The following is a 22,330-nucleotide window of genomic DNA, read 5'->3' as shown; positions in this document are numbered from 1 at the left end:
TTCCGGAGATTTTTCTGGCAGGTGTCTGGTGTGACATATGGAGGACTGCCTGCATTATTTAATTCATGCTTTGGAAAAAATATGGGAAATTCACTGTCTGGGTGGCTGTCTTTCTCTAACCTTTAGAATTTTCATCAAAGAGAAACTTTCAAGCGCAAGCTCCAAGGTTGTCATGGCTGTCTTTGCTTTTCTACCTAGTGAGCCATTGACCAGAAACAAGCATGTACCCAGTGTTCCAATGCCTGATATTCAGTGCCAAACCAGAGACTCAGCACGGAAGGTTGGAAGTGTGATGACAGCTTGGAGTTGGAACTCGCCAATGACACCTTTTATATATTTATCTTAAAAGGTTCTTTATAACCTAGAGATTGTACAGTTTGTTTCTGTTTGGCTAGTGTACAGGGATTGTCATCTATTGGAGCATGGCCGTACTTTCAAAAACGTACTGCTGGGCTTGGATCTAAGACAATGCAATAAGGTGGTTGTGAACCCCTGAAATGAAGAACCAACAAAGCATATCATTCTGTGATTTCTGCCTGCTCTGTATTTCCGTGCTATCTGCATGAGTCCATTTTGACAGTATATGCCCACACCAGACAATCCTGTGACATCCCTCCCCCAGCACACATCAGGTGATTGACAACCTCAGCTTTGCATGTTTTCCCTATGAGACTGTTTAGAGGAGGTGTATCCAATGTGTGGTGACATCAGGTCCCCGCCCCCTACCTTCTGAAACTCAGAAATGCCGTGTAAATTCTGCACTTGGAACGAATGTAGAGGGGGAAGGGCCGCAGCTAAACAGGTACAACTATAGGAGGATTAGTTTAATCTTTGTGTATCACCTGAGGCTAGTCACTTCACTGGGTATATGTAAAGGTTTACAACCACTTTAAGGGCCCATTCACATCAGAGTGCAGTATGCCACAATGCATGTATTTATGTATGTTGAAGCTTGTCGCGCTAGGCAGTCCATAAAATATGAATAAGCAGTAATGCACCTCAATGCATAAAAAGAGGTCCTTTTTCGATGATGCATAAAATGCATTGAACAAGGTTTGCTGTTATGCAGCCATTTCATTACGGCTGGTGACTTCGTTTAACAGTTGCAATGAAATCGCTAAAAAAAAGTAGTGCAGGAACATTTTTCAAATTTGAACACTTCCTACATTGTCAGCTACTGTCAAATCGAATGACAAAACGCACTGGTGTGAACCAGGGCTAAGTGTAGATACAAACTTGAGGTCTTCAGCTGTCTTGCATGAGTCTGGATGTCTTCTGTGTTTTTGTCTTTTAAAAGACCCTGTCATCAGCCTTATCAATTGCCACCCTCCTTGCATAGCCCTCTCTTCTTCTGGAAGCATCTAATTACTAAAAAACAAACAGATTCTTGCGAGCTACCAAATGGAGATCCAATTAGATTAATTTAAGACAGCTGCTAGCATTGATCACGCCCCAGGTGTTCGTGCCAACCTAATCTGTAAACCAATCAATGCTGCGCTATCCAAATGCCATCATGACTGTCACATTCACTACAAATCCCAAAGTATAGTGCTGTAAGTTGCGCCTATGTAAAAATAATAATAATCCTATGTAATAATCCTATGTAGTAAGTGCCATACATGTAATGAAACCCTATACAATTAGAAATTGCAATCTACTACTGTACTACCAATGATAATCCTATGTGATTAAAAGTTGCAATCTCGTGCAATAATGCTGCAGTCTGATGCAGCCTAATTACCACTTTGTGTTTTGTGATTCTCTGCAGTTGCGATTGCAATCGTGAAAAATGCTGCAGTTCTATGCAGTCAGCGCAACACATGTATTCCAATCCTGTGCAGTTAGAAATTACAGTATAGTGCTATAATACCAGTGATAATCCTATGTGATTAATATTGCAATAATGTGCGATAATAGTAAACATGCAATAATACCAGTAACAATAAAAATGACTCTTGCAGCTGTACATATAAAGTGCATATAAAGCTGGTCATTAATCTTGCTGTCTATACCCAGCCTCTCTGTATATACCCAGCCTATCTTTTGTATACCCAACCTCTCTGTATATACCCAGCCTATTTTCTGTATACCCAGCCTCTCTGTATATACCGGCCTATTTTCTGTATACCCAGCCTCTCTGTATATACCAGCCTCTCTGTATACCCAGCCTCTCTGTATATACCAGCCTCTCTGTATACCCAGCCTCTCTGTATATACCAGCCTCTCTTTATACCCAGCCTCTGTATATAACAGCCTCTGTGTATATTCCCAGCCTCTCTCTATATACCAGCCTCTCTGTATACACAGCCTCTCTGTATATAACAGCCTCTGTGTATATTCCCAGCCTCTCTGTATATACCAGCCTCTCTGTATACCCAGCCTCTCTGTATTTATCAGCCTCTCGGTATACCCAGCCTCTCTGTATTTACCAGCCTCTCTGTATACCCAGCCTCTCTGTATATACCAGCCTTTCTGTATACCCAGCCTCTCTGTAAATACTCAGCCTCTCTGTATGCCCAGCTTCTCTGTATATACCCAGCCCCTCTTTATATACCAGCCTCTCTGTATATACCCTGCCTCATTGTGTATATCCCAGCCTATCTTCTGTATACCCAGCCTTTCTGTATATACCCAGCCTCTCTGTATATACCCAGCCTCTCTGTATACACAATCCACATGTGGTGGCAGGTGACGTGACAAGCTCTCTGGTGACCCCGATGTAATGAGGGGGGCTTAGGCGACCCTTATGTAATAATATATAATGTTTTATACATATATATATATATATATATATATATATATATATATATATATATATATATATATATATATACACACATGTATATTATATATATGTGTATGGCCGTCCAAGTCTATGACTCCCTTTACTTTGCTGCTATGGGCTCTAGCCCCAGATATTTTGTAGACCTAGCAACACCCATGCTGATGTGTCCTCTCCTATGCTGAGACCTTCAGGCCGTCTCACACGCCATCCTGTCCCCTCCCCAACATGTGTCAAAACCGGGAAATGATGTATCTTCCTCAGGGGGAATTTCCGCACTGGGGAGAGGACAGGACAGGAATGCAGCTAACCTGATTGACTCTTTGTGCTGCTTCTCCCTCTCCCAGTGTGAGCTTTGCTATACGGGGACTGCTAGAGGCTGATACCAACTCAAATTCAGGTACTTATGCTACTTGATACATACAGAGTTGGAACTGAAGGCATTTTTCTAAATCTTGCAAGCAGGTGGGCTATTTCTCTTCTGCAGTAATACACACCTACCTGTCTGCTTGCGGCATTATGTGGCATGTAAACTCGACTTACATCGCCATATGTGTCTTCCTATAGTTAAGTTTTAACCCAGTGCAATAGCAAGGCTTCAGCATCCAACCTAGACTCTTATTGGACTGTTGAATAGTGAGTGGATGAGCCTTTGTTAGGGTTTTCGACTTTTTGCAGCTTATTCTTTCTTTTGCAAAACCATGGAGAGCTGCTAATCAGCAAAAACACAAAAATACGTGACTTTGATGATAATTAAGTCGGCGAAATTTGACGGATCAGTATTTAACCTTTTCCTGGGAAAAACATGGACATGGAGACTACACCCTTCTGAAAACATTAACTATTGTGCTAACACATTGACATCATTAATACTAAAGTCACTGATCTGGAGAAAGTATGCAGATCAGAAAAGGTGGAGAAAAGTCACAAGACCTTATCTGCACACTTTTTCTGGGTTAGTTGCTGCAAATATTAATACCTGAGGTTCAGCATAACAGTCAGACAATTACAACTGAACTTCAATGATAGTACATTTTACATACTTGCATTGAGCTTGGCCCAATGTAAGTATGCTTATGTTACGCCTGATTGGTTGTAATTCACTGTAGTCATCTGAGCTACTATAGTTGTGATCTTCTATGTGCTGCCCTTCAGCATAGTAACCTTAGGGGGTCACTAGCTTGGCACAGTCCCCATTCAGAAAAAAATGTCTTGCATTTATCTCACTGAATGCAAAGCATTCTCTGGTTGGATGAGGTGAAGAGGACAGGCAGTGATCTCATGATCTCCAACTCATCCAATCAGAAAATTGTTTGCATTTGTTGGAATATGTGCAAGGTGTTCTCTGGATGGCAGCCTTGTCAAGCAAGTGATTTCTTGCAGAAGGGCAGCCACTCGGCACGGCTCTTGGTAGATCGCACCCATAATTGCAGTATTTCAGGTGACTACAGTGATTTCCAGCTTCCACAGAGGCCAATCGGGTGTCACATTGGAGAAGCTGGCCTAATGTAAGTGTGCAAAATGTATCATCTTTCGAATACAGCTTTAACATTTTCAGACTGAGAAGTCAACAAGCTCACATTTTTTATTTAAGGAAAGGTTTGATCAACAGGAATAACTTTCATAATTTCAAAATATCTAACATTGACATACATAGGTGTTACCCAAGGCTGAAGATAATACTACAAATGAATGCTTGATTTGTAATTTGTTATATAACTTATTATTGCGATATTTGGCCATTAGATTTATATTTTCTGTATATCAATATGGTAGTTGTGGCACTTGTGCGAAATCCCCCTTTAAAGTGTTACTAAGCCCACAACAGTAAAATCAGTCTGTGGATGCAGTAAAGCATGCTTCTTATACTCACTGTGGAACCTATGGGGTTAATCTTCTGCAGTGTGTAAAAAGGCTGTTTGATCCTATCTTTTCTAATCCTCCCCTTCTTCCACTGTCCCCAATCCATCTCCTGATAAGCTATGGTATCACTCTGCACATGCTCAGTTTGGTGTGTGTTGCTAGAGAGGTTTTTTTTTTGGGAGGGTGCATGTGATCGGCACAGGGCCAATCAGCACTGTCCAGACAGAGGATCAGGGTTCCTGCAGCCTCATTGAACAGTGAGAGGAGAATGAAAAATTCTCCTACAAGCTTTAACCAGGCACTGATAGAAGTCATAAGACTGCTATATTCTATTGATGAGAAAAGGTATTTAGCAATTTATATTTACTAAAATAATTGCATTTCTATGTTCTGTGTACTGTGGGAGACCAGATATAGCGAATGCAGCGTCCTTAGTTTAGTAACACTTTAAGTATGAGTTATTTTCATAACTTCAGAAGATATCGTTTACTATAGATCATATAACAGCATTATTTTATGCAATGGAAAAAACACCCAACAATAAAATAGTTATATTACATTTAATGTGAGGTCTGACCTGAGATATTTTCCATCATTTTCCTTAGTATATAGTAAAGACTGTGCATGCTCTGACTCGTTGCTCTCAGCAAACATAATATTTTTATATGCCTTCAAGCTACACATCTGATTGATACATTGAGATACATTTACTTTCATGTCTAAACCTATATGCTTGAACTGGGTGCCAAACACGGCCTGGGTGCCTAATGGTCGACCGGCTGAACCTGACACCATTCCTAAGAGTTGGTTCATTAAACTCTTATATGTGTAGTCTGTTGAATGTACAGAGCAACCAGCTATAGACCTCCATGGGAAACAGTCTGGCCAAAATACAGAAATACCCTAAGGCGTATATGTTAAGAATAAATGTGTAATATGTCAAGAATTAAAGAACATGTTCTTTCAGTAAAGTAGACAAATATTTATGAATATTTAGGAATCTACAGTATTTCCATTCTTTTACATCAGCGATCATCATAAAGCAGAATTCCAGGTTTAGGTCAATATGTAATGACTTAAGTTTAGCTTTGATGTGTGAACACTGTTTAGTGCAGTAATATATTGAGCCCAGGCTGGCATGAGGACATACCCGCAGGGGAGTGCCCATGAGAGCCTTGGCTCAGAGGAAGTGGGTTGAATGACACTGGCAAAACTGCCTGTGAAGGTTCTGATGACATTCTAATGCTTTGACTTGGAAACCCATGTGTTTCGTTGGGGACTGATGCTAGCCATACACTCGGTTCCTGCTGAATTGCCTTAACTTCCAGCAGTGGGTGGCCTTGTTGACAACACCCGCTTTGACAAACATTAAAATTCTAAAATTTAGCTGAGCTGGGTGGAAAATTGTTGGCCGAACAGTGACTGTCTCCTACCAGATGTAGTGTATTGTTCAGGTATTCAGCCAGCCATGGGTGCGGTAGCTGTCTGAATACAATAGTTGGCAGTACAGATTACTCCATAGATGGGGGAATTGATTGATTTCTCTTGTTCATCCTGCAGGGTGGAAAGAGAGAAATCGACATGTATGACTAGCCTGAGTGTCCTCGCTTGATTACATCACTATCAGTCTGCTCAGACTATTTTAAACAATACACCTTGTAGTAAATTGACTTGATCAGAGTAGCTGTCTAGCAAGCATAGGGACTGCAATGTATTATATACAATTAGCCACTAGAGGGAGACTGTACAAATGTGTATGTGAAATACAGTCATATAATATTTCCCAGCAAGCATGTAAAATATGCAAGACATGCGCAAGTTATTTTTTTTAAGCAGATCTCCAGCCTCACCTGTTTATGTTCCATGTTTTTCACCTTCTAGTACTTAATGGAAAACTGTGCTACTTTTTAACTTTCTCCAACTCCCGGCTATATGCTTCCACATTTTCAATAAAGGGCATTTTTAGCAGGCAAACTTCCTGTCGGTGTGACCCCCAAGCCTCCCACCAGACTGACTGTCATAGACACACCCCCTGGCTATAATTACCCCTTCCCCCCTCCCAGTGGCTCCTTAACTAGGTCCTCAAGCCGGGAGGCAGGACAGACTTTCCAATCAAATGTGATTGGCTCTCACAGTGGTCACATGATCAGGAGAGGGAATAGAGAAAAAAGGACGTACCAGCCTTGTGCATCATCCTTTAGTAAATTTATTTGTAAAAACAGATTAAAAACTACTCACAAACACGTGGAAATGATTTGTTTTGTTAAAGTTTCCAAATGGTGACAGTCAATCTAGGTGACGTAAAGTGACGACATCTGTAGTGCTGTATGCATACAAGATGCAGAGTGAGGAGATGATCGCGTCTGATTGTTACATTTAGCGCTGGCTGCTACTTTAATTAATGTGAGTGAGATCATCCATTCTTGGAGATTCTTAAATTTATTAGCATTGTGCAATGATGTGTTTCCCTTCTATTTTTATCCTTATGTGAGGAACCACCATAAACTGTACCATTGAAACCCCTGATTTATGTAAAACGGCAATAAGTTGGCAGGAAGCTGAGTGAGGCATTTTTTCAGGACTACTGTGAACTGGCTGGTTTTATTTAGGAGGCGTCCTTTGTATACTGTTTGCACACGGAGGAATTTATTTGTTTGCAACTTTATCACTCAACTATTTTCTATGAACGTCTAATCATGGATGATCATGGATCACTATGGATGTTTGTAGCACTATAAGTGATTGTAATTAAGATAGGATTTGTGTGGCACTACCACTGTGTTGTTAGCAGCAGGTTGAATTTAGCGCACTGTTGTTTTTTACATTTAGTCAATCTAGGTACAACAGTCTCCAGATGGTGAACAAGAGGACTTCAGGACTCTGAGGAAGAGAGTATTCCTTTGGGAACATGTAAGCCAGCAGTGGTCCTGAAGTCTTCTCGTTCACCATCTGGAAACGGTCGTACTTAGATTGACTGCCACCATTTGGAGATAACCCGAACATCACACTCATGCATTCGAAAAATGTGGGTAGATATGGCGATCCCTTCTATACTTTCAAAAAAATTATATGTTGAGAGGGATCTATTATTTATAGAATGGCGAGATTGCTTTTATCAAAAATGTGAACAGTATCCTGTCCACCAAGAATAGAAAATGAAAAAATATAAAAAAATACAAAATATAAATAAATGAATTAATCCTAGTGAACTCAAACCCTAGTGTGCTCTTATAAGTTGCAATGGAATAAAAACAAAGTAAAATTATTTACTAAATTGGAGTGAACTTCATATAAAGTGTTAGACCCTCTGTGTGGTATGGGGTGTTAGAACCCCTGCAAAGTGTTTGATTCCACTAATTGGTAAGAAAAGGGGAAGAAAGTGCACTTTCAAGAGGTGTCAATATGAGAGACAAAATACAAAAAAATTAATTGTTTGAATAAATGTATAAATAAATACTATAATCACTACTGCAATTTAAGTGAAAGGTGACTTGTGCTCAAAATTAATATCAATATATATAAATACAATGCAAAAATTATATAAATAAATTAATTTGATATCTAATGCGATTTGCAGAGTATATATGTTACTTCAAATGACAGTAAGAAATGTCCATAAAACTGCTGGGGTATATAAATATTATCCTAAGGATAGCAAAGTGACTGGTGCTCAGGGGATTCTTATTTTCTGAAGACGGGAACCCGGTGCGATTTTTGTGCAGGTAACAGATTTGCACTCACCAGATCCTCTGCCCCAGTTGGGGTACAAACGTCTTCACAGTGTGAGCCCCTGTGTCGCTTTGCAGTGCTTATCCTGATGCTTCACTTTTCTCAATCCAAATTCATTAGTTGGAAGGAAAGTAAAAGAGGGAAACATCCATAGTGTAGTATTTAAAAGTAATCCAATTTATTAATGAGAAAATTACTCACAATGTAATTGATTAAAAAAGCACCACACACAAAGAAACCTCAGTTTGTTGCAGCCCCGCAAGAGAGTCCGTGTTCGTCCTGTGGCCAGGCCCTACGCGTTTCGTCATTGAACGTCTTCTGGAGCGGTCATCTTGGTACACCACTCTCTTGATATAGGGTGTAGCGCCTATACCACGCCTGTGCGGGCTTTAAATCGCCATTTTAGTTAAGGGCAGGTGGATATTTGTCTTCGTCGGCTGACGCAGAGTGCAGTGCACATCAATACCCTTATGCCCACAGATCGAAAAGCTCGCAGGGGGTTTCTCACTACATCCTATATACTAATAAGTATAGCAACACCTACATCGATCCTCTGTATTATTAAGCACAAGAGTATTTGTTTGCTGCTATCACATGATCAGAAGCCTGTCCCACCAGCTTCCAATCATAAACAAAGACCAGGAGCTGTTTGTGATTACTTGGTCCCTGTGCTGGAAGCATGCTCTTAGCACAGAAAACTTTGGCCTCCATGGACACACGAACACATTTTGGGCTTTAATTTCCACCCTCCCTGCAACCACATTTATGTGGTTGGCAGAAGGTTAAAAATGGAAATCCAAAGATATATTAATGATTTAGATAGTATGTGAAAGCGATTGAACATTTGTCAGGTGTTCATTGCTGTTTTTGTCCCTGATGGGGTAATTTCCTCTCATTTTCCATCTGGGTGACCATACAGGAAGTAAAGGGGAATCTCCATTTTTGTCAAATCCTGTCCAAGTTTATTGAAAATAGAACTGCTGTTGCCCAAAGTAACAGTTGGTGGCCCTCATTTTGTGCGCTTTAGTATGCTTTTGGTAAACATATTGGTTTATATTTAGTGGCGCATAGACAGATCTGCGAAAGCAGCACGTGTCAGACACAACTATCTGTGAACTGTCATGAATGGTAATAATAGAGGCTGCTGATGTGTCAGTGCAGTACAGTAATGAAACTGTAGGAAGGGGGAACGCATGTTCCTAGCCCTAGGTCCTGTCTACAGAACAAGCCCCAACAGAACAGGAAGCATGAAAGTTCATGAGAGACTTAGCTTGTTACACTGTACATCAATAGAGAATACAGCTTTAGCTGCTCTATTAATACAAGTGAAAAAATGTGTTGTTCATTTAATATGAAGTTTAATTTGATATATGTAAATGTCGTCTGCCTGTGGCTTAGTGGACTAATAAAGTGTTAAAGCTGAACTCCAGCCTTCAACCTTCAGTATTGCACAATTGCGCAGGCTCTCTTCTCTCCTTTGGCTTACTCTGCACACTGTGAACTTCTCACAGTGTACATTAGAATCTGAAGCCGACTTACTGTCCCTGGCTCTCTCCTTTAATGCACTGTATTTCAGGTCAATCATGGAGGCTGCATCACATGGGCATTACCTAGAGCAGTCTCCATGCAATTACAGTCTACCTAGGAATACCCAGTCCTCCAGACTGACATTCACCCATCAAGGTAGTTTGATGTTTGCATAACTCCTTTAAGAGCCTTCTTCATGAAACAGAAGGCTCTTTAGAAAAGTGCTGTGGCATGGTGCTGTGATGTTTTCAGGAAGCTATATATAACACCCTGATAGACCCTCCTAACAAAAATGATCTGGCTGCATTGTATAGGGAAGCACAGAGACATAGTGATGACATCACTGGGTCTAAAATAAGGTATGTAATCAAACTAAAAGGTTTAACCACTTGCTGACCGCCTAACTGTAAATATACGTCATTATTTTGACGTTAAATACCAGCTAGCTGCCATAACCATGGTATCATTACAGCAAGCTCGGTTTAACATCATCTTTCACATTATAGGAAAAAAAATGGGCTAACTTTACTGTTTCGTTTTTTTTTAATTAAATGTATTTCTTGAAAAAAAAAAAAAAAGCATTTGAAATACCGATGCGGAAATACAGTGTGACATAAAATGACTGCCATTTTATTCTCTAGGGTCTCTGCTAAATATATATGTGTATATATATATATATATATATATATATATATATATAATGTTTAGGGGTTCTAAGTAATTTTCTAGCAAAAAATTGTAAACAAATGTCAGAAAAAGGCCTGGTCCTGGTGGTTAATTTAGAAATTTCATTTTCATGTTGATGAGGGGGAAGAGAAGCAACCAATAAATACTCATATTAGCCCCACTGGTTAATAAAATAAATTGCTATGTTGCAATTACAGGCACTGCTATAATTCCCCAATTCTGACACTCCTGGGTGTGTCAGAGTCTCCTTTGCTGCACTTGATGACACTGAAAAAAACTGCCTTCTGCTATAGTTTTAAGCAGAAACTACAGTGCAAATCTATCTGGTATCTGCTTGGTCCTTTTAAGCACATCCAAAATTCCTGGGCCCTGATGAAGGGGGAGTCTAAATGCGAAACATGTTGGATTTGTTTTTGCTGCGAACCAATTTTGTCATTAAAAACTTTGGACTGTAGATAAGCGGATTCTCAACTTTGGCTCCTGTATCTGAGTGCCACAAACTGAAAATGCCATTTAATTCACTTTTAATGTTTAGAGCAAACATTTGCAACTAGTAGATAAGTAGACATGGTATACCTTCCTATCTATTTACTAAGGCTAGCAACATAAGGAGTAAAATTAGCCAAGGTTGATTGAGAGAGTTTGGTTCTGCTTTAAGGGGTGTCCCAGTTTTGTGAAATGCTGCTAAACAAGAGCTAAAGTGCCCAGTGATAATTCAATTAACCCATCGAAAGTCTGTATCCAGCTCCTCTTTTTTACTTTTGTTTGGATTTAAAAAAAAATCAGACGGACCTAGAAATAGAACATGTTTCAAATCTGTCCGACGGACTCAGTTCCTATCGGGAAAACCACTTTCGTCTGTATGATGGTCCGACGGACCAAATACGACGCAAGGGCAGCTATTGGCTACTTGCTATTAAACTTCCTTATCTAGTCCTGTCTTACGTCATCACGTTCAAAACGAACAGACTTTCGAACTGACTAAAGTCCATTCGTTCGAAAGTCTGTCGTAACTCCGTCGAAAGTCCGTCAGGAAAACCGTTGTATCTTTTCTGCCGGAAAGTCGTGTGTACGTGGCATTACTGTTTAAATCTGATTTTATTTTGAGTTTTGGTATACTTTTGGCCAGATTTTATTGACAGTTTGGTGACTTCTGAATTGAGCTAAAACAAATGAAAGTAGATGTCTGAGACTCATCTAATGGACTTATTAGACTTAATGAGTATTGACACTAGTGCTCTTCATAGGGTATGCATGGCTTTACAATGGAATTGTGTACACAATGCTCCTGAGCTCTGGTAGGTGTTGGATCCTCAGGTATTTGTGTGCGATAAGAGGAATGTTCATGAGTGCACATCCTTATTCGAACTTGACACAATCCTTCCAGTTATTTAGACCGTGTCTTCTGACTCCATAAAGATATGAGAGATATGAGCAGAGTTATCAGGCTAGAGTTTCATGTGTATGCTACAGAGTGACATGTCTGGGAATTTCAGGATGCCTTGAAATTCTAAGCCTCGGCGGAATGGCATAGGGATCTGCATTCTGAAATTTTAAACAAGCCTCAGTGTCGTTTATTAGGAAGTAAACAAGAGCCGGTCTGCATAATATGTTCTATGTTTCTAGACAGTCTGTCATATTGAATAAACCTGCATCTCTCTTGCAAATTGCTTACATCTACCTTGTCTCTTTCAGTGATATATTTGATGCCATGTTCCCCGTCAATCACATCGCTGGTGAGACTGTCATACTACAAGGTAAGAATATCATAAATGTTCAAATGTCAAGACTGCTGAGAAGCATAGGCATTAGTCAAAGGCAGATTCCTAGTACCCAAAAACGATAGATCTCCCTTTCCCCGAAATAACAACACTAAATGAATCCGTGTTGAAAGAGAAAGGGCGCAGCTCATTGGTAAAACTGCAACTTTATGTCAACACTTAAGCAAACCAACAAATTACTTTATTAGTGAGTATGCAATTATCATAGCATAGCCTAAGAGTCTGATTTAAGGCATAACTAAACCTAAGAACAAAAGATGTGGGTGCATTTGTTTTCCTTTTTGAGTTTTTTTCTTTTATTTTCATCTGAAGATCCTGCCAGTAACACACTTCTTGTCTTAGCCCTTGTACACACGGTCGGACATTCCGACAACAAAATCCGTCGGATTTTGTCCGAAACTGGTGTTGCAGACAAAGTTGTCGGAAAATCCGATCGTGATGATGTTAGTTAGTTACGACGGGACTACGTTCAGGCTAGCAGCCAATAGCTTTGGTCTAGGAATTTGATCTGAGCATGCGTGGCACTTTGTCCGATCGGAATTCTCTACAAACGATCGGACAAAGTCCGATCGGATCATGTTGTCAGAAATTTTTTATACCCAGCTCTCAAACTTTGTTGGTCGGACATTCTGACAGAAAAAGTCAGATGAAGCCCACGCACGGTCGGATTATCCGACAACGCGGTCCGATCGGACATTTTCTGTCGAATGTCCGACTGTGTGTACAAGAGCTTAGGGTGACTAGGGTACCTCTTACTAAACTATGGGGTTGTTTACTAAAGGAAAATCCACTTTGCACTGCAAGTGCACTTAAAAGTTAAGTAGCTGTAGATCTGAGGGGGACATGCAAGGAAAATAAAAAAACAGCATTTCAACTTGCACATGACTGGATGATAAAATCAGCAGAGCTTCCCCTCATTTCAGATCCACCCCTTAGATTTAGAGCGACTGCACTTCCAAGTGCACTTGCAGTGCAAAGTGGATTTGCCTTAAGTAAATAACCCCTATGGAGAGATAGTGTTGTCACCATAGATGAGGACTATAAATCTCTGACCTCTTCTTCACCACTACATAGAGGAGCGGGGTTCTATAGTTCTCAGAGATGGATGGTGTCAGTGATAAGAATTTGGCACAGGAGGTTATCAGCTGATAACATTTTCAGGCAGGATCAAAAGATATTTTTACCCCCTCCTGAGTACGCAAGCTACATCCTCCCAGATAGAAACACATATCCAAACTTATCCAAACGGTCAGGGGACATCTGATCCAGATCGCTTCCCATACAAAGTGGGCCAGGGAGCAGCGGATATGGGAGTTGACCTCCTTGTTAGAAGCGGCAGATGCGTCGTGGAAGGCGCGTCCTACGGTAGCCCATAGGCGGACACGTGACAACTTGGCCACTGAGTTGGACCTGCTAGCCTCTGCTCAGGCGGAGAAAGCCCTGCGCTGGTCCAAGTATAAATTTTACAGTTGCTCGAACAAACCTGGTCCTATGTTGGCTAGGAAACTTAATGTCCAGGCAGGCCGGTTCGACTACAGGTGACAGGAGGGGGATTTACATCAAATCCATCTAAGGTAGCAGCTGGCTTTGCCTCCTTCCTCTCATCCCTATATAATGGACCAGCTGCCTTAGACCGAGACAAGGCCGAGAGATTCTTCCAATCGATTAGTCTTCCTATATTGTCTTCGGCGGCACGAGATAATTCGAATGCTCCAATAACAGAAATGGATGTCGCCCAAGCCCTAAAGTCCCTTAAGCCATCCAAGGCCCCGGGTCTGGGCGGCTTTACCGGTCTATACTATAAGACATTTGCATCCCTGCTCACGCCCCATCTCACGTCTTATTTCAACGCTTGGTGGGAAGGTGCGAGACCCTCGCCAGACTCGCTGAAAGCCCATATCTCTATGATCCCTAAGTCACCCGAGGAAGCCACGGACCCGCAGTCCTTTCGTCCCATCTCCCTGTTGAATGTTGACCTGAAGGTTCTGGGAAAGGTCCTGAGCACGCGAGTCAACAGATATCTTCAGGCCCTCATTCACAGGGATCAGGTGGGCTTTGTACCTGGTCACCAGGCGGGGTACAATGTCCGCAAGGTGGTCCATCTCCTCCATATACTTCGTCAGCGTAAAATACCAGGACTTTTGCTCTCCCTAGATATTTATAAAGCGTTTGATTCGCTCTCCTGGGACTACCTTTATTTTGTTCTAACCAAATGGGGATTTGGTCCACATTTTCTGCAATGGATCCAGGCCCTCTATTCCGCACCGTCGGCGCCAGTAAAATAAGCGGGCTTACTTTCTGACCCTTTCCCAATACTCAGGGGGGACTAGACAGGGATACCCCCTGTCCCCGGCACTGTTTATCCAGGCATTGGAGCCTCTGGCGGCGGCGATCAGGGCCAATAGTGATATTTTATATATAGTGATATCAGTTTGGGCTGATATGTATTCTTCTACATATTTTTGGTAAATATGTGTATATTAATTGGTCTGCGTAAAAGTTATAGCGTCTACAAAATAAAGGATACATTTATAGCATTTTTATTATTTTTTTATTAGTAATGGCGGTTATCTGCAATTTTTATCAGGACTGCGACATTATGGCGGACAGTTCTGACACTTTTGACACATTTTTTGGACCATTGGCATTTATGCAGCGATCGGTGCTATACAAATGCACTGATTACTGTAAAAATGTCACTGGCAGGAAAGGGGTTAACATTAGTGGGCAATCCAGGGGTTAACTATGTTCCCTCTTTTGTGTTCTAACTGAAGGGGGAGAGGACTGTCTAGGGGAGATGACAGATCGCTCTTCATACTTTGTATAAACACACGACCAGTCTCTTCTCCCCTCAGAGAACCGGGATGTGTGTGTTTACACACACATCCCGGTTCTCAGTGTGTCACGAGCGTTCGCGAGAGCCTGGCGGTCATCCCGTCCACCGGGCACTCGCATCGGCTCCAGGTGCGAGCAGCCCCTAGTGGCCACAGGGCAAAGCGACGTAACATAACGCCGTTTCGCCCAGCCGTGCAATTCTACCATAGTAAAACTGCGGCGGCTGGTCAGCAAGAGGTTAAGCTTTGACAATAAAACCTAGAAGCTGGTTAGTATTCACAGCTGCACCAGATTCTGCACCAGATACTACTCCCTATGTGTGCAAGAAAATGGGAAAGTGCATGAGGTATTAGGTGCTTGATCACTCTGCAGTTTTGTCTGCATACCAGGCCTATTTATATTCATGCACTTTTTACAATGCATTAGGAGACTTTTGTAGATTTAAGTCCGCTGTAATTTGTACTGGACCTGGCCTAAAATGTGATAATAGTGCTGAACAGTATTGTATACTAATTTCAGGTTCTACACACAAGCACACAACCTTGACTTGTCTCCAAAATTTACCTGGTCCCCCTGTCTCCTATGCCCTTTGCTCTGCCATTTATATCTCAGATGCTAGAGACTCAGTAGGCAGTAGAAACATTGGCATTTGATGACAAGATGCTTTGTGGCTTATTAAAGCCACTTCTACGCTGTTATATCCACACAGGTTCACGATTGCAGATCAAGTCCCATTCAATTTGACTAAGGCAGGCCATAGATTATCACTTAATTCCCCCATCAACACAGTCAGTGTTGATGAGGCAGTGCCTGCTGTGAAGTTATTGTGTTCTCCCAGCGGGGAGAACACAATTATTATTGCTAATGCCTATACCCGATGCCAATAATTGCATGCTAATAATCCAACATGCTGGTTGTCCTCAAGTCAATCGATGGATCAACTGGGGTACAATAGGCCTGCCCATAGATGGATGGAATCTTGGCCGGTCTCTGCTGAACCAGCCAAGATTTGACCTATCTATGGCCGGCTTAACTAGATAATGTCTCTTATGTAGGTTTAAGACCAGTTTAAACTTGCAGTTGTGGGGTGGTAGACAGTTGAGTTGCAGTTTTATTGGTCCCTGACCATCCCTCTTAAGCTGCAAAGGCACCTGAATAGGGCTGTGTATACAAAATGATACTCTCCTGTAGTGTTTAGTGGGCAGTACCACTAAGTCAAGTGAATGGGGCCAAGCCACAACTGCCCTGCAATCACGTACATTGCGGCGCTGTGGTGCAAACTTTACAGGGCTTAAACAGGAGGTGAGGAATTGACATAACACCTCCCAGCTTTGTGTCAAACACCTTCTAAAAAGAGATCCAGAGAACCATTATATAAATTACAGTTTCAACTGAAAGGATTATTTCCAGCATCATTTTAGATTTCAGTGCCAGGAGTTTAGCTGTGGTAGATTTTGGTACAGAGAACCATGCCCTACCTTTAGGTCACCCTGTCAGGATAAAAGATAAATCGAAATGAAGGTGCCCTGCAAGAGAATGGGTTTTATACTCACCTTTCCAATGAGCCAAGTCTCCTACGTCCCTTACATTACAGTGCTTGGCCTTGGTCTTTTTGGCATTCCACACTTCTGGGAGCATTGAATTTCTGTTCCCCACTGTGTGTTGTGGCTCCATCCTCTGACCCTACAACAGGGCTGTTTCCTTTAGTGGCATAGGGGTCAGAGGATGAAACCACAGAATGGTGGGGGCACAAGCATCCAACACTACTAGATGTGTCAAATGCCAAAGAGACTGAGGCTGCTGAGCTGCAACGGAAGAAAGATAGGATACATGGCTCACCAGAAAGGTATGTGTAAGAACTTTTCTTGCAGGGCTACTTAGTTTGGACTATTTTTTATCCTAACAGGGACACTTTAGGGCACTCTAATAGTAAACCTTTGTGTAACCCTAACACTAACCATCATACTAAACCAGACCCACCCTTCCTCTGCCAATAGCTAGCTGAGGTTAGGTCCAAATACCACAATGTTGGAGCTTATAGCCAAGAAAGACTTATGATGTTCCATACTCAAATTAAACTTTACCAGACATATATAATACATAGAGTGATGCTTGAAGTGAAATATGATTTGTAGCTGTAGTTTGCTACAGTTTGCCCAACTTTTTTGCTCTTTATTGTGTATTGCTTTATAAAATAACTGTAGATATCTGCTCAGGTTACCAGCTAGGTACGTCTAAGATATAAATGACTTGTGAGTTAATCTTGCTCCCTGCACATCAGTGTACAAAGTATTTTTTGTTTGACATGCACAGCAATACTACACCGCAGTGTGGGTTTGGCACAGACTTTGACTTAAACAATGCTTTGAGAACTCTGGTGACTGTGCTGTCTCAGATGACAGGCCTAAATATGGAATTATTGGAACACGGGGACCTTGAATGTGTCTTCAGCCCTTTGTTCTTTTATGTAACAAGGTTACGCTGTGTTATAATTTCCTCATAAGCTTTACGGTAATTTTTTTTAAATCCAATGTTCCTGAGTAATTTGCGTTCATAATGTTTTTCTTTTATATATTTTAGATAATATGAAAGTAATTAACATACATTTCAATATTGACATGAATGTGTTAAAGGTTTAGCCGTGGTTCACATCTTAGCTTGCTGCATGTAGGACAGCCCATTCATTCCAAGGCTGCAAGAAACGCAGGGAATGAAGTCCTCGACCCTTTTGTAAAATCACGCTGCATTGAATTGCTGCACCATGCGGTTTGGCCACACAGTTACTGATGTGTGGTAGAAATACACAAAAAAGAAAGAATTTTAACTGCGCTCTGGTGTCGTGTAGAGGAAGGCCGATAAGTGGCTCTCCTGATGGGGGGGGGGCTTTTATTTTTTCTTAAAAATTTTCAGGCTTTTTTTTATTTGTTTAGCACAAATTGAAACCCCAGTGGTGATCAAATACCACCGAAAGAAAGCTCTATGTGTGGGACAAAAATGATAAAAATGTCATATGGGTACAGTGTTGCATGACAATTGTCATTCAAAATGTGACCGCACTGAAAGCTGAAAAAAGGTCTGGGCAGAAAGGGAGTGAAAGTGCCGTGTATTAAAGTGGTTAAAAAAATAAATAAAAGGGGAACTACCTCACAACACCCTTCCTGCCCCCTTTGGTGCTACATATACCTTATATGTTCCCCAACCTCCGCCACCCTCTTCAGCTGTTATAAAAACATTACTACACATTTCCGGAGGTGCTTGCTCAGTTGGTCAGTTTTGGCCACAAGACCTTTCTGAACCATGAAGATACCTGCTTTGTTCTAGAATGCTGTGCCAGAAGAAAGGAGCCTCAAGAGGTTTCTCATTGGTTTAACCAATGAGTACTCGCCATTACTCACATTAGACTTCATTTTTTTTTAACTGTTGGCAAAAACCCTCTTTACAAAATAGCCCCCCTGTAGTTGTAGTTGCTAATTTTTTGCCAAAGATTAAGTGCTTTGCATATGAGGATTTTAGCATGCAATTGCATGTGGCACGTGGTACAGGAACTGACATTATTCTTACAATCCTGCTTCCAACTGGGCTACCAAAAGGAGCACTGTATGAGGTCTGATGTTTTCTGTACCCCGAAATTACCTGCAAGCTTCTGGTCATGGAAGGTTCTTAAGACTTGGACTCTCACTTGTTGAGGAATGAAAATCTTGTCCTGAAACCATAGCAACTCATCTTGATTTTTCAGGGAGGATACTTCAGGTTCAGTGCACTGGCTGGAGGCTTGTCTGATTGCTGCCTTCAGTTTAGGTCGGATGAGCAAAAAATTTTGTGCAGATAAAATGGTACTGGGCTCAGTTGTCCTAGGGGCATCTTGAAACGTTTGAGAAAGGGATTCAGCTTTTCCATTCTAGGAGCATGGTCGGTAAGAAATATGAAAGTTGAACCTGAAGAAAAATAGCACACATCGAGCTTGTTGGGGTCTTAGACATTTCGCTGTTCTGAGGTACTCCAGGTTTTTGTGTTCCCGTGAATATCATGATAAGGTGAGCAGCCCCCTCCAGAAAATCCCTCCATCCCTCCAAAGCAAATTTGATGACTAATAATTCCTGGTCGCCCACATCATAATTCCTCTCTGGAGTAGTCAGCTTCCAAGAGGCAAAGGGGGGAGGAGAGTCTTAGGTCCTTGGCGTTGGGACAAGACTGCTCCTGTAGCTATCTCCGAGGCATCTACCTCCAACACATAGGGCAAGGCCGGATTTGGGTGCTGTAGTATTGGAGCAGAGTTGAGCATATTTTTTAATTTATCAAAGGCTATTTGCACCTCTTGAAACCTCTTGAAACCACTGAAACCGGAACTGGTGGCGAGTCAACTGAGTAATGGGTGAAATGATAGTGGAAAACCCCTTCACGAACCTCTAAAAAAAATTAGGAAAGCCCACAAATCGCTGGACACTTTTTTTGTCTACAGGGACTGCCCATTCCAGAATTGACTTTACTTTTTGTGGGTCCATTGTGATTCTTTCAGTGGATATAACAAGTCCCAAAAACTGTATGACTGTTTTCTCAAAGTCACACTTGGTGTAAAGTCCGTGTTCCCAGAGAGTTGCAAGTACTTTCTTTACATGGGTACAGTGGAGTTCCAATGTGGCAGAAAAAATGAGGATGTTGTCTAGATAGATGATGACAAAGTTGTCAAGGAATTCTCAAGAGATGACGTTTATCAGATGTTGGAAGGTAGCTGGAGCGTTGCATAGTCTGATTGACATACAGAGGTATTCAAAATGACCAAACCGTGCTCTGAAAGCCGTCTTCCACTCATCTCCCTCTGGAATTTGAACAAGATTGTAGGCTCCACATAGATCTAGCTTAGTAAAGATCCAAGCAGTTTGGAATCTCTGGAAAAGTTCTGGGACAAGAGGGAGCGGGTAACAATTTTTAATGGGGATCTTATTAAGATCTCTATAATCCACACAAGGTCTCAGAGTACCATCTTTATTATCAACAATGAATATACCAGCTCCAGCTGGGGAAGAAGAAGGGCAGATGAACCCTTTTTCAAGGTTTTAATTGATTCAGTCTCATAAGGCTTCCAACTAGATTTCTGGGAATATCCGGCCAAACGGAATCTCAGTTCCTAGTCGCAGTTCGATTGGACAGTCATAAGCTTGATGGGGTAGAAGATTGTCTGCTTTTTTCTGATCAAAAACATCCATAAATTCTTAGTAAGCTGTGGGGACATTCTGATGAGTATTTGGTATTGACTGAAAAGTCAAACAGTTGGCCAATTGCTGGGAGCTGGGACAAAGCAATGCTGTAAACAGTATACAAAGGGAAAGGATATTTCTTTCTTGGTTCAGTTTATTTGAGGATGATGGGCCTGCAGCCACGGAAATCCCAGAATGATGGGGAACATGGGTGAGCATATAACATCAGAACAGATGAACTCTTGGTCACCAGAATCTGTGATGGTGAGGATGGGTCTGGTTTCTTAAGTAACGGGTCTGGAACAGGATAAGGAACCATTGGCTAAATGGACTTGAAGGCTTTCCTTCTTGCCCTGGAGGGTGATACAGAGTCTTTTTTGGCCAGGGAGAAGTCCAAGAAGCAGCTGCATGCCCTTGAATCAACAATGACCAAGAGCTGGACCTCCTCTTCCTCCACCTGTAGGGAGACAGGGAGGATAAGATGAGAAGAGGAAGGACCAGCAACCTGAAAGTTCATTGGAGGTGGTTGGTCCAACTTAGTGGGCCTCATAGGACAGTTACATAGAAAGTGGCCAGGTCCTTCGCAGTATAGACAAAGATTGGCCTGTGCACAGCATTGCTTCTCATCGGGTGTGAGTGGAGAGCGTACCAGACTCAACTGCATAGGTTCATCGTCTGAGACAGGAATAGAAGAAGAACTAGGCAGAGGAGAAGGAACAGGTGGAATCCTGAGTAACCTCCAAGTAGGACAAGAGGTTTGAAAGCGCTTGAAAGCAGGCACCTGTCAAGTTTTATGGCAAGTAGAATTAGGCCTTCTAGGGTGGCGGGTGTCTCGACTCGGACCAGTTTGTCTTTGAGGGTTTCTGAGAGGCCTTGTCAGTATTGGCGTTTGCGAGCAGCAAGGTATGCAGAGAGGCTTCAGCTGTTGTTGAGCGCTCTGGATCGTCATAAAGCTGTGCCATTGCTTTGAAAAAGGTGTCTACAAAGTTCAATACAAGGCTCTTTTGTTCAAGCAAGTTATGGGCCCATGCTTGGGGTTCCTCGGATAGCAGGGAGATGATGAACTCCACTTTTACAGGTTTGTTCTTAAGTTTAATTTGTTTGTAATTTGGAACAGGTACATTTTTAAAGTGTAACTCTAGCCAAAAAAAACTATTTTTAAGCTGTTTGGATAACATAGGGAAGGGTTATCACCCCTGTAACATTTTTTTGCTGTCTGTGCCCCTGTTTGGAAGATTTCACCTCACTTTCTGTCCCAATGACAATTGGATTTTGAAAATTTGGGGTTATTAGGGAAACTAGGATTGGTGATAAAGCATCAGTGGAGACACCTTTTTCTCATATTAACTCTTACAGGAGACAATTTTCCCTTCCTATGGGTAGATTTCCTCTCACATCCTGTTGTCTCCCTCCGTTTGTAAGTAGGAGTCGTTTGTAAGTCAGATGTTTGAAAATAGGGGACCGCCTGTATATACTATATGGTCTACCCTATACACCCTGCGGAAAATTGGGCCTTAGGTGTTGGTGGTACCAGAACACTAAGCCCTCACAATTTACTCTTGGTGTGCACTGGAACGGTCCCTGCTGTGAAATCTTATATCTAGAATTGTAATTACATGCCCCTGTTAAACAGGGGCAGAAAAAATGGGCCTTAGGTGGTGGTGATGGTGGCACAACACTGTAAAGCCTCACAGATATTCTTGTTGAGTGCAGGAACGAGCCCTGCTGTTAAATATTTGATCAAAAATTGTAATTACACGCCCCTGTTAAACATGGGCAGAAAAATTGGGCCTTAGGCAGTGGTGGTGGTCCCACAACACTGTAACCCCTCACAGATACGCTTGTTGAACGCAGGAACGAGCCCTGCTGTTAAATATTTGATCAAAAATTATAATTACACGGCCCTGTTAAACAGAGGCAGACAAATTGGG

General features: G+C 41.7%; 1 protein-coding gene across 3 annotated transcripts in view; it reads left to right on the top strand.

The window, feature by feature from the left end:
• The window catches only part of PRKAR1B (protein kinase cAMP-dependent type I regulatory subunit beta), a 372,623-nt gene that overhangs the window by 191,022 nt on the left and 159,271 nt on the right, over positions 1–22,330 (top strand). For all 3 annotated transcript variants that reach the window (XM_077449057.1, XM_077449058.1, XM_077449059.1), the window contains one exon: positions 12,284–12,345. In XM_077449057.1, the coding sequence (XP_077305183.1) occupies positions 12,284–12,345 (62 nt within the window). The remainder of the gene's footprint in view (positions 1–12,283; positions 12,346–22,330) is intronic.

This window comes from Lithobates pipiens, unplaced genomic scaffold (genome assembly GCF_037356315.1).
Source record: "Lithobates pipiens isolate NorthernLeopardFrog02 unplaced genomic scaffold, aLitPip1_a1.2 Scaffold_22, whole genome shotgun sequence".
NCBI lineage: Eukaryota > Metazoa > Chordata > Amphibia > Anura > Ranidae > Lithobates > Lithobates pipiens.
Note: the sequence above shows the minus strand (reverse complement) of the source record. Positions and strands in the feature narration are given on the sequence as shown.